The following is a 13,368-nucleotide window of genomic DNA, read 5'->3' on the forward strand; positions in this document are numbered from 1 at the left end:
TAAGGTTACATATTTATATGTATACATATATATGTATACATATCGCTGTGCTGTACACCTGAAAGTTACACGATATTGTAAATCAACTATATGTCAATAGGGGCTTCCATGGTGGTGTAGTGGTCAAGAATCTGCCTGCCAGTGCAAGGGACAGGGTTCAAGCCCTGGTCTGGGAAGATCCCACATGCCACGGAGCAACTAAGCCCACACACCACAACTACTGAGCCTGGGCTCTAGAGCCCTCGAGCCACAACTACTGAAGCCCGCGCGCCTAGAGCCCATGCTCCGCAACAAGAGAAGCCACCACAATGAGAAGGCTGTGCACCTCAACAAAGAGTAGCCCCTGCTCGCCACAACTAGAGAAAGCCCGTGCACAGCAACGAAGACCCAACACAACCAAAAATAAATAAATAAATAAATTAATTAATTTTAAAAACCTATATGTCAATAAAAAAAATTTAAAAAAAGAAAAACCTACAGTTAGCATCATATTAATAATAAAGACAAAAATAATGCAGGGTATAGGGAGGGTGGGAGGGAGAAGCAAGAGGGAGGGGATATGTGGATATATGTATACGTATAGCTGATTCACTTTGTTATACGGCAGAAACAAACACACCAGTGTAAAGCAATTATACTGCAATAAAGATGTTTTAAAAAAAGATTAAAAAACAAACAAACAAAAAGAATAATGCAAGGTGTATGCTCTCGCCACTTATAGTCAGTATTGTATTGGAGGTTCTCACCAGGGCAATAAGGCAAGAGACAAAACAACAGGCATCTATATTGAAAGGAATAAGTAAAACTGACTTTATTGGCAGAAAACATGATATTCTATACAGAAAATCCTGTGGAATCTACAAAAAATGCTATTAGAATAAGCGAGTTTAGTCAGGTTGCAGGTACAAAATCAACATATAAAAATCAACTGTATTTGAGAACTCAATATTGCTAAGACGTCAATTCTCCACAAACAGAACTATAGATTCAAAGCAATTCCAGTCAAAATCCCAAACTTTTTTTTCCCCAGAAAATGAAAAATTGATTATCAGACTTATATGAAAATGCTTTCTATGGTAATGTTAGAGGACTCACACTACCTTATTCAAGATTTATAGTTACAGTGATCAAAACAGTGTAGTATTAAACTTCCAGAAGAAAACATAGGCAGTACATAGGTCTTAGCGATATTTTTTTGGATCTGTCTCCTCAGGAAAGGGAAACAAAAGCAAAAATAAACAAACAGGACACAATCAAACTTAAAAGCTTTTGCACAAGGAAGGAAACCATCAACAAAACAAAAAGGCAACATATTGAATGGGAAAAGATATTTGCAAATGATATGCAAGATAAGGGGTTAAGATCCAAAATATATAAAAAAACTCATACAACTCAATATCCAAAAAAAAACCTGATTAAAAAATGGGCAGAGAATCTGAACAGACATTTTTCCAAAGGAGACAAACAGATGGCCAACAGGCAGATGAAAAGATGCTCAACATCACTGATCATCAGAGAAATGCAAATCAAAATCACAATGAGATACCATGTCACACCTCATACAGAATGGCTATCAAGTCTACAAACAAATGTTGGCAAGGATGTGAAGAAAAAGAACCCTGTACAATGTTAGTAGGAATGTAAACATTCCTACTGGAATGTTGAAAACATTCCACTATGAAACATTGAAATGTTGAAAACATTTTCCACTATGAAAAACAGTATGGAGGTTCCTCAAAAAACTGAAAATAGAACTACCATATGACCCAGCAATTCCATACCTGGGTATATATCCGAAAAAAACAAAAACACTAATTCCAAAAGATACATGCACCCCAATAGTCAGAGCAGCATTATTTACAACTGCCAAGATACAGAAGCAACCTACGTGTCCATCAGCAGATGAATGGATAAAGAAGATGTGGTATATATATACACAAGGGAATACTACTCAGCCATTAAAAAAAATGAAATTTTGCCATTTGCAGCAACATGGATGGACTCGGAGGGCATTATGATAAGTGAAATAAGTCATACAGAAAAAGACAAATACTGTATGATATCACTTATATGTGGAATCTAAAAAAATGCAATGGACTAATGATACAACAAAAAAGAAGCAGACTCACAGATGCAGAGAACAAACTAGTGGTTACAGAGCAGGGGGGCAGGGGGCAATGTAAGGGTTGGGGAGTGGCAGGCAGAAACCACTCGGGTAAGATAGGCTCAAGGTATTGACAATGTGGGGAATATAGCCAATATTTTCTAATAACTGTAAATGGAAAGTAACCTTTCAAAATTGTTGAAAATTTTTAAAAATATGTATTTTTTTTAAAAAGAAAGAAAACTTAAGGAAATAAACAAAAGAAAGAAAATATAAAAGGAAATCTTTGTGACCTTAGGTTAGGCAAAGATTCCTTAAATATGATACCAAAAATACCTCCCATAACAGAAAAGTGTTAAATTGGATATCATCAAAATTAATAACTTCCATTCTTTGAAATACTCTTTAGATATGAAAAAGACAAGCCACAGACTGAAAGAAAACATTTGTAAATCATATATCGAATAAATGAATTTTAACCAGATATACAACTGTCAAAAAATAAGAGAACAGACAACCCAATTTTAAAAAACGCACGCAAAATACACCAAATAATATACATGAATGGCAAATAAATGCAAGAAAAGATGCTCATCTTTAGTCATTAGGAAAATGCCAACTAAAACCATAATAAGGTATCATTACATACCTTATTAGACTCTAAAATAAAGACTGATCATACCAAATGTTGGAAATCATGTGGAACAAATGCAACTCTCTCATATACTGCTGGTAAGAATGTCAAACGAAACAACTTTGAAAAACAGTTTGGCAGTTTCGTAAAAAGAATTACCATATCACATCATATAGCTACTCAGGAGAAATGAAAGCATATGTCTGCATAAAGACATATGCATGAATATTCACAGCAACTTCATTTGTAATAGTCAAACACTGGAGCCAATCTAAACTGCCATCAATAGGTAAATGGATAAACAAATTGTGGCATATTCATTAAATAAAATACTACTCAGCAATAGAAGAACATACTAATTAATACACACAAATGAATGAATTTCAAAATATTTATGCTGAGTTAAAGAATCCAGAAACACATGTATACACTATAATATACTATAACCCCATTTATTAAAAATTCTAGAAAATTAATCAATTTCTTGAAAAATCCTATTTAGCTTTCAAGACTCAGTACTGAAGCATCCCCTTCTTTTTGAAAACTAATCTACAGTGAAGCAGATCAGCAGTTGCCCAAGGACAGAAATAGAGGCGAAAGGGAGATTTTAAAAGGGCAGAAGGAAACTTTTGGAGGTGATGGATCTGTTCATTATCTTGACTGCGTTACAGTTTCACAAATGTACACATAATTTACCAAAGTTATCAAATTGTACAGTTCAAATACATGCAGCTTATTGAATGTCAATTATATCTCAAAGTTACTAAGTTTTTTTAAAAAGAAAGGAAAAAAACACCAATCTGCTCATTACACTGCTCTTTTTAATATCCTTTAAAGTTTCCATCATCAGCTAACAAGGTCAAGTCCAAATTTCTAAGTATGGCATACAAAGAGTTTTTGTCTACATTTTCAACCTCCTGACTTATTACTCTCCCCATATCCTTTTTTAGTTCAAGCATTTCATACTGCGTGATTGATATCTGTATGTCTTTGTGTACGTAATTTTCTCTATTCCTGAAACAGCCTGCCAGAATCATCCTCTTGAAGATATCCTATTTAGCTTTCAAGATCCAGACCTCAAATGTCTCCTCCGTTTTAAAATCTTTCCTTATACTCTTTCTCAATTCCTTAACCAGGCAGAGCTGGTTGTTTCCTCTTTGGTCCCAGCAGTGTTTACCTACCTCGCACTAATTCTTTATATGTCTACCTCTTTTCTCCACACTATTCAAAAGTAATGTAAATGTCTTGTATTTATAACCTCAATGCCTAACATGGCAGATGGTACAAAGTAAACACAAAATAATGTTTGTTGGATCAGACTGCAATGAATTAAACTGATTTTCAATCTCATGACTTTCCAGACAGAAGGTCATGATTTAGACCTAGTTGCTGTGATTCAAATAAATATGTTAAAGGCTTCATGTTTGATGATCTGATGCTTTAGAAACATTTTAATATATTTCCAGTATTCAGAAAAGTACAGATATTACTGTACCAAATATACCCATCACCTACCCAGATGTGTCATATCTTAACATTTCTCCAAATGTACTTCAGATTTTCTTCCTTTTGGGGGGCAGGAGTTGTCCAACATTATACATATAGATAACATCCCTTGGGTATTCCTCCCAAGGCAACCACTACTCTGAAGTTGTTTATCACACCCATGCTTATGTATGCTCCTGAATAATATAAAGTATTGTTTTACTTTTTAAAATTTTATGTTGTGGTATACTGAATATATCTTTTCCCCATTTTGCTCTTTTCACTAAACATTGCATTTTTGAGATTTATTCATGCTGATGATACATGTAACTCTAGTTTAGTCATTTAAATTGGTATATAGTTTTCTAGTATATGAACAATGTTAGTTTATCAATCCTCTTTACAGCACACTTTGTTTCTAATTTTTCACCACAACAAACAACATAGCTTATGATGTTAGACATGTCATGTGCACCTACAAATTTCTCTAAGGAATTAACAAATTACTCTCCAAAGTATACCAATTTTTACTTCCATTGGCAGTGTATGAGAACTTCTATTGCTCCACACCCTTACCAATACTTAGTATCAACAGACTTCTTAATTTTTGCCAACCTATTGAGAATGACGGTATTTTCCCTGTTTTAAGTTTCATTTCCCCACTAGTGAGACTGAATATCTTATTGATAATTTATATTTTCTGTATTTATGTGTAGCCTTTGACTTGTTTTCTATTGATTTATATTTATATGTATAATTTATATTGATTTACTATCTATCAATATAAGTATATAGACAATATACATCAGTACAAATAAAAAATTAAGACTGCCTCAACTCTCAACTTCATACTTAAGAAGTATGTACCTCAGTTTCTTCCTCTGTAAAACAGGAATAATAACCTCACAGAAATGTTACAATGATTAAATGAGTTAATAACATACCTAAACTGCTTGGAATAGTGCCTGGAACATAGTATGTGGTATACAATTATTAACCACTAATATTTGTTTTATAAATCTTCTGCTAGTGGGCTTCCCTGGTGGTGCAGTGGTTGAGAATCTGCCTGCTAATGCAGGGTACACGGGTTCCTGCCCTGGTCTGGGAGAATCCCACATGCCATGGAGCAACTAGGCCCGTGAGCCACAACTACTGAGCCTGCGCGTCTGGAGCCTGTGCTCTGCAACAAGAGAGGCCACGACAGTGAGAGGCCTGTGCACAGCGATGAAGAGTGGCCCCCGCTTGCCACAACTAGAGTAAGCCCTCGCACAGAAACGAAGACCCAACACAGCCAAAAATAAAAATAAAAAATTAAAAGAAGGCTCAACATTTAAAAAAAAAAAATCTTCTGCTAGTCATATTGGTTGCAAATACCTTCTCAGAGGCTATGACTTACTTGTTACTTTGTCAAAGTATGTTTGTGGAAAAAATTCTAATTTTTTTTTTTTTTTTGCAGTAAGTGGGCCTCTCACTGTTGTGGCCTCTCCCGTTGCGGAGCACAGGCTCCGGACGCGCAGGCTCAGCGGCCATGGCTCACAGGCCCAGCCGCTCCGCGGCATGTGGGATCTTCCCGGACTGGGACACGAACCCGTGTCCCCTGCATCAGCAGGCGGACTCTCAACCACTGCGCCACCAGGGAAGCCCAGATATTCTAAATTTTAATGGAGTCAACTTTTCCTTTCCTTTGATATCTGTGTTCTTAAATATCCTTCTCTCCCTAATGCTCTATTTCTTTATAAGATAGGTCTAACTTTCCCTTTCATATCGATTTAATATCTCACTAAAGAAAATTTGACACGCTCAACTTTAAAATTATGTTAAAATATACTTCTAAATAACTTAAAAATAATTCTGTTCCCCAAGCAAAAATCCTTTTTTATTACAATAAACAATTGTTCCTAACCAGAGAAAAATTAAAATACACAACTATATACAAATAAAATAAATTTACAATTACTCTTACCCTATGACATCTTTCAAAGGCTTGCTTGGTTTCTTGTAAAAGATTAACCACCACTTCTTGGGATAGGAAAGTCTCTCCATGAGTATCGATACTTGGTCCCAGTGGTAAGTTGGTACGCTGTCTAATTCTCTCTTTCAAATCTTGAATACTAGTGCATAATACCAACAAATGAAAAAAGAACACTACTATACATAGATTTCAATTTCAAATACTCTCAAACTTAGTATACATGAACTAAGAAAAAGAAAGAAGAAGGAAAATAGACCAACAGCCAGGAAATCTAAAACTTCTAATTTCAGTAAGTAGTTCTGTAAAGTGAAGCAAGCATTAATCTCTAAACAGAAGATGTTCGTCTGAAAAATGAGTAGATTTGGAGTTATTATCTCTAAAGTCTCTTTCAACTCTACAATTCTGACTCAGTAGCCCAAAACTCCTTGTCTGGTTTCCTTAGGAAGTGGGCTTTTCCAAATAAGTTAATATTCCAGATAACTAAATGGTCCTGCTTAAAACAAACTTTAAAATTTTAAAGATTTTTAAATATATTAACCCTTTAAACATATTGTACATTTCATTATTATTAAACATAATTTAGCTTTTCTCAATGACTGAGGGTCATTAAGAACTTTTATTACATGATAGTATCTTTAGAAAATTACTTTATTTTTTGGTCCTAGAATATATAGCTCCAGACTGTGAACTAATTTTTCAAAAAATTCTTATGATTGTTTTTTAGGTTTTCTCTTTTACTTGCTACTGCCTTTGAGATGTCACTTCTTATTCCTAATTATAATCTCTCCATGATCATTATTTAATATATGACAAACTGGGAAACAAGAAAATGATTTGGGTGTGCATTATGTGAACTGTCAACTCTGATTATATGGCTCCACAGAGGTCATTCTGATTCATCCAAAAATCAACTCAATTCCAGATAGTTGAGATCTAGATAACTGAGTTGCCACCAATTCTTACAGCAAATCATTTAATTTTATTCTAGTAGGTAAGTACATTCACGATTTAATGTATTACTTAAATAATTTTATGCCCAAGTCATGAAAAAGCTCAGGGTACAAAATTGTGATCTGCATTTTTTTTTTAACCACACCTGCAATAGCAGCAATAAAACAATGTGCTTCCTAGTCAATAACCTGGAATAATTTACTCAGTCTAAAAAAAGGAAGGAAGGAAGGCAGGCAGGAAGGGCGCGAGGGAGGAACTCTTTACGGTACTAGTATTCTGCTTTACATTTTAATAATGTTATGTAGGAACATTTCAACATGTGGCTTGAAGGAAAGGATTTGATGAATGGTGTAAACAAACTGAATTAAAAAAATTCTTCACAGAAAATTCTAATGACTATCAATATTTCACAAGTTTGTCCAAATATAATAGCTTTTAATATCTTTAGCTTTAACTATAACATTTAACAAAAACACTTACCCTCCTGTGCCAATCGATCTCTTTTGATGGTTTTTTGAATCATAATAGCGCTGTAGGATCATAGCACTTCTGCTTTTCAAATATCCAGTCTCCACTTCAATATAGTTCTCCAAATAGGAAATGAAAATGGACTTGATAAGCTTAGACAAGAAAGTCTGTTTATCAGTACCTAAGTTAAACTCCATCAACTTGCTGGAAAGATTTGTGGTTCTTTTCATGCAAAAGGGAGAAAAAAGATTAATGTATATTGTAGGTATAGTAACAATATTTAAGAAATACATATTTTTATAACGTGACTTTTTAATAACTTATGTTACACCACCATTTCTTAAACCCTGGGAAGTTACTCAGGATGCAGACAGCGACTGTACAGGGTTATATATATTAAGTAGAATGAATATTACAAACAACATCATGGTTTTGAAAACTACCATAAACTCCTAGAGATGACTCAGGAGAGGAAACTAAGGCAACCAACCAGACTAGAAATGGCAACAGTGGCAGAATGGCTTCAAGTATGCCATTCATGACATGGTACCAAAGTCAAAATATTGAGAAGTCTATGCGCTGTTCATTCTCTTTAGTCTTTGTCCCTGGACTTTCCTCTAATTTTCTGTTTCTCACTGTTGAAGATAGGCTCACAATAGTGCTGTTGCTGAGATGGACTTCCTGATTATAGTTACTTTTGAAAACCCTCTTCTCAAAGCGATGACAATAAAGAAAAGCAATAGAGTTGGAAAAAAAAACTCCACATGAAGCTTCTACAAAGTATAACACTGCCATTTACAAAAGCACAAGACAAATTTTCACATCAGACTTAAGTCTGAAATTGTCATATAAGAGTTTGTCGGGCTTCCCTGGTGGCGCAGTGGTTGAGAGTCCACCTGCCAATGCAGGGGACACGGGTTCGTGCCCCGGTCTGGGAAGATCCCACATGCCGCGGAGCGGCTGGGGCCGTGAGCCATGGCCGCTGGGCCTGTGCGTCCGGAGTCTGTGCTCCGCAATGGGAGAGGCCACAACAGTGAGAGGCCCGCGTACCGCAAAAAAAAAAAAAAAAAAAAAAAAGAGTTTGTCACTCTGGGGGCTTCCCTGGTGGCACAGTGGTTAAGAATTCACCTGCCAATGCAGGGGACATGCGTTTGAGCCCTGGTCCGGAAAGATCCCACATGCCGCAAAGCAAATAAGCCCATGCACTACAACTACTGAGCCTGCGCTCTAGAGCCCGTGCTCCACAACAAGAGAAGCCACTGCAACGAGAAGCCCGGGCACCACAACAAAGAACAGCCCCCGTTCGCCGCAACTAGAGAAAGCCTGCACGCAGCAACAAAGACCCAACACAGCCAAAAATAAATAAAAATAAAATAAATAAATTTAAAAGAGAGTTTGTTACTCCCTTTCTCAACTTTTAAAGTTTTAACTGCAGGTAAATGTAATAATACTAGTTCTTAAAGAAAAGAATTAAAGAATAATGAACTAGCTTACAATTAAAATCAGAAACAAAATTCTCAAGTCTTAAACAAGGTTTTTATATTTCATTAAAGTACATTAATATAAAGCATAATATCCAATTCCTTAAGTTAACATGCTAAGAATGCTGCTCTTGTACAATACTAGTCTATACAGCCGAGTATTTAATGCTAAAAGGTATATTGCTATCTGACAAACTGTTATTCAAAAATACCTGAATACTTCCCCATTTTCTATTTCAAAAAAAGAAAATGTGAGATATTACTATTTTCTAATAATTAAAAATATACCTTGTATATAAATCGTAGAGACTTTTGAGATACTGCTCTGCATCGGACTTCCTACATTCTTCTAACTGGTCTTTCACAAAGTTCTAAAACAAAAAGTCAACATTCTGTCAATTAAGTAAATATTAAATTATATAGTCAATATTTTTTTCTCTAGAATTACTCCACATTCTTGAACTGTTCTAACTTAAAATCCAGTGGAAAAGGCAATGCATAGGAAAGAGACCAATATAAAAAAAAAAGGTTTTTAATTTTTACTGCTTCTCATATTTACTCATACATCTTATCAGTGTTGGGAATAAGCATTAAGAATCTCAAATACCTTGTCTTTTGAAATCTGCCTATCCTGCCTCATGAAGTACATTGGGGAAAAAAAAAAAAATCCCAAAAAACAAAACCTGAAGCTATATCAATATGGTCAATTCCTTAAAGCAGCTTTTCCCAAACTGTAGTCTAAGTAACACTAGTGTCCTTTGAGACACTACTGTAAAATTGGGAAATGCTGTACATTACATCTCCATTTCTAGAGAATCACAATACATATTAGTATCTTTAAAGCTATTAAAAGTCCTGAATTGTGTTGTAAAGACAACACTTATTTAATGTTGCTCAATCCATTGGTAAACATAGTTTAGGAAATGTTGCCTTAAAGTACAGAGCTATGGAAGTCAAGGTTGTAAATGAAATTCCTGTTTTCTTTTAATCTTAGTACCATATTATAAAAAATTCTACAGATTGAGCTTGTAATTCCTGTTCAATTTCAAAATGCCAACTATTGGTTAAGGTAAGAAACCAATAAAAATTAAAACTGAGCCTAACCTACCACACAACCTGATACATATGTAATTTCAAACACATCCTCTGATGACACTGAGTGATTAGCACCTTTTTTCTTAGTAAACAACAAAACATTTTTTTTTTTTAAAGCATGACACTGTCATTCCTTTCTCCTACACTTAATAAGTGGATTACTATGCCTAAGGATATTATACAAACTAAATTTTAAAAACTTTTAAAACACAGAGGATAAAAATCACATATTGCCTTAAGTACTTAGTCATTGTTTAAAATTACCTGTAGTTTGATTTCAAATACATTTTGAATAAGTTTAGCCAGTACTGTTTCTGGATTACTAAAGATATCTCCAACTTGTTTGTTCACCCGTTGACAGAGTATTGCTGCGTCTTCAAATACATCATTTCTCAAGTAAGCACCCTAAACAGCAGAGGAAATTTACATTGAATATATAATTTTAAAATGCTTTTTAAAAATACAAATTAGCATAAAATAAAATACAATAAAGTGTACTGTTATGTTACCTCCTGGCACTGCTTTATATAAACATCAACACAATGGGAATAGCCCTAGGAAAAAGAAAGAAATACATATCACTCTTTTGGTTCAATTATAACAATAATAACAACTATGTCAATAAAAGAGGTATTATATGTAATAAAGCTATGTCTATGCCTCAATAAATGGCCAACAGTAATAGCTACTCTCTGGTTCCTATATTCCAAACTTAAGGTCAATCTTTCTTGCTTTTGAATTATTTCATCAAATGTTTGACTGAAAAAAAAAAATACATTAAATACCCAGAAGGCAGACAATATGATTTTCTATGTCAAACTACATAAAAATTCAGTGATAAAATATTAATATTATTGAATATAAGATCCTTATTTAAATAATATTACCTAAAATTTAATATCATTTCTGGAGAAAGATACAAATGTACATTCAAATTATTCCAAATAATGAAAATTATCACTGACTCATACAACTGGGGAAAAACAGACTATAATATATAGAATTCATATAACCTCTGTACTCTTTAAGACTAATCTACATTTTAAACTTTTACTATTTACCTTAAAATGGAGTAAAACAGCTGCTACTTCTCTCATTCTGGAGATTTCACCTCTTCTTTGAGCACCAGTAAACTCCTGTATCAGTTGGCATTCTAAGTCATGGTATTTACCTAAAAATAGAAAGTCATTCAGCTACAATGAGATAAAGTATCCAAGTTATTTATGAGTAAATGGTTTCTTTATAAATATAATGACTAGGAATCTAGCTTTCGTTTAAAAGAATTGCAAAAACTATATGAGATTATAGGTAGTGGATCAAAACCCGATAATATACTGTGGTATATAAATATGTATTTTCAAAACCAAAAAATCTTCCCAACTGGTAAAACAGGTGAGCTCCTACAGTGTGACTGCCATTTATCACTGCTATGTAAAAAAGCAGCTGGCTGGCAAATCGTTCTCAATGGTGAAAAACTGAAACCATTTCCTCTAAGATCAGGAACAAGACAAGGTTGTCCACACCCACCACTATTATTCAACATAGTTTTGGAAGTTTTAGCCAGAGCAATCAGAGAAGAAAAAGAAATAAAAGGATTCCACACCAGAAAAGAAGAAGTAAAGCTGTCACTGTTTGCAGATGACATGATACTATACATAGAGAATCCTAAAGATGTTACCAGAAAACTACTAGAGCTAATCAATGAATTTGGTAAAGTAGCAGGATACAAAATTAATGTACAGAAATCTCTCGCATTCCTATACACTAATGATGAAAAATCTAAAAGAGAAATTAAGGAAACACTCCCATTTACCATTGCAACAAAAAGAATAAAATACCTAGGAATAAACCTACCTAGGGAGACAAAAGACCTGTATGCAGAAAACTATAAGACACTGATGAAAGAAATTAAAGATGATACAAACAACTGGAGAGATACACCATGTTCTTGGATTGGAAGAATCAACAATGTGAAAATGACTATACTACCCAAAGCAATCTACAGATTCAATGCAATCCCTATCAAACTACCAATGGCATTTTTCACAGAACTAGAACAAAAAATTTCACAATTTGTATGGAAACACAAAAGACCCCAAATAGCAAAAGCAATCTTGAGAAAGAAAAACAGAGCTGGAGCAATCAGGCTCCCAGGCTTCAGACTATGCTACAAAGCTACAGTAATCAAGGCGGTATGGTACTGGCACAAAAACAGAAATATAGATCAATGGAACAGGATAGAAAGCCCAGAGATAAACTCACGCACATATGGTCACCTTATTTTTGATAAAGGAGACAAGAATATAGAGTGGAGAAATGACAGCCTCTTCAATAAGTGGTGCTGGGAAAACTGGACAGCTACATGTAAAAGAATGAAATTAGAACACTCCCTAACACCATACACAAAAATAAACTCAAACTGGACTAAATACCTAAATGTAAGGTCAGACACTATCAAACTCTTAGAGGAAAACATAGGCAGAACACTCTATGACATAAATCACAGCAAGATCCTTTTTGACCCACCTCCTAGAGAAATGGAAATAAAACCAAAAATAAACAAATGGGACCTAATGAAACTTCAAAGCTTTTGCACAGCAAAGGAAACCATAAACAAGACAAAAAGACAACCCTCAGAATGGGAGAAAATATTTGCAAATGAAGCAACTGACAAAGGATTCATCTCCAAAATTTACAAGCAGTTCAATATCAAAAAAACAAACAACCCAATCCCAAAATGGGTAGAAGACCTAAATAGACATTTCTCCAAAGAGGATATACAGATTGCCAACAAACACATGAAAGGATGCTCAACATCACTAATCATTGGAGAAATGCAAATCAAAACTACAATGAGGTATCACCTCACACCAGTCAGAATGGCCATCATCAAAAAATCTACAAACAATAAATGCTGGAGAGGGTGTGGAGAAAAGGGAATCCTCTTGCACTGCTGGTGGGAATGTGAATTGGTACAGCCACTATGGAGAACAGTATAGAGGTTCCTTAAAAAACTAAAAATAGAACTACCATACTACCCAGCAATCCTACTACTGGGCATATACCCTGAGAAAACCATAATTCAAAGAGTCATGTACCACAGTGTTCATTGCAGCTCTGTTTACAATAGCCAGGACACGGAAGCAACCTAAATGTCCATCAAGAGATGAGTGGATAA

The 13,368-nt window shown here is 34.6% G+C and overlaps 2 protein-coding genes across 3 annotated transcripts in view; both read right to left on the minus strand.

Annotated features, from left to right (window-relative positions):
• Positions 1 to 13,368, minus strand: part of CCDC198 (coiled-coil domain containing 198) — a 496,778-nt gene that overhangs the window by 269,008 nt on the left and 214,402 nt on the right. The gene's annotated exons all lie outside the window — the stretch shown is intronic.
• The window catches only part of EXOC5 (exocyst complex component 5), a 50,192-nt gene that overhangs the window by 16,934 nt on the left and 19,890 nt on the right, over positions 1 to 13,368 (minus strand). For both annotated transcript variants that reach the window (XM_004279313.4, XM_033404695.2), the window contains 6 exons: positions 11,252 to 11,361; positions 10,700 to 10,744; positions 10,455 to 10,595; positions 9,384 to 9,466; positions 7,627 to 7,836; positions 6,187 to 6,334 (listed from right to left, as the gene is read on the minus strand). In XM_004279313.4, coding sequence (XP_004279361.1) covers positions 6,187 to 6,334; positions 7,627 to 7,836; positions 9,384 to 9,466; positions 10,455 to 10,595; positions 10,700 to 10,744; positions 11,252 to 11,361 — 737 coding nt within the window. The remainder of the gene's footprint in view (positions 1 to 6,186; positions 6,335 to 7,626; positions 7,837 to 9,383; positions 9,467 to 10,454; positions 10,596 to 10,699; positions 10,745 to 11,251; positions 11,362 to 13,368) is intronic.

The sequence above is a fragment of the Orcinus orca genome, chromosome 2 (assembly GCF_937001465.1).
Source record: "Orcinus orca chromosome 2, mOrcOrc1.1, whole genome shotgun sequence".
NCBI lineage: Eukaryota > Metazoa > Chordata > Mammalia > Artiodactyla > Delphinidae > Orcinus > Orcinus orca.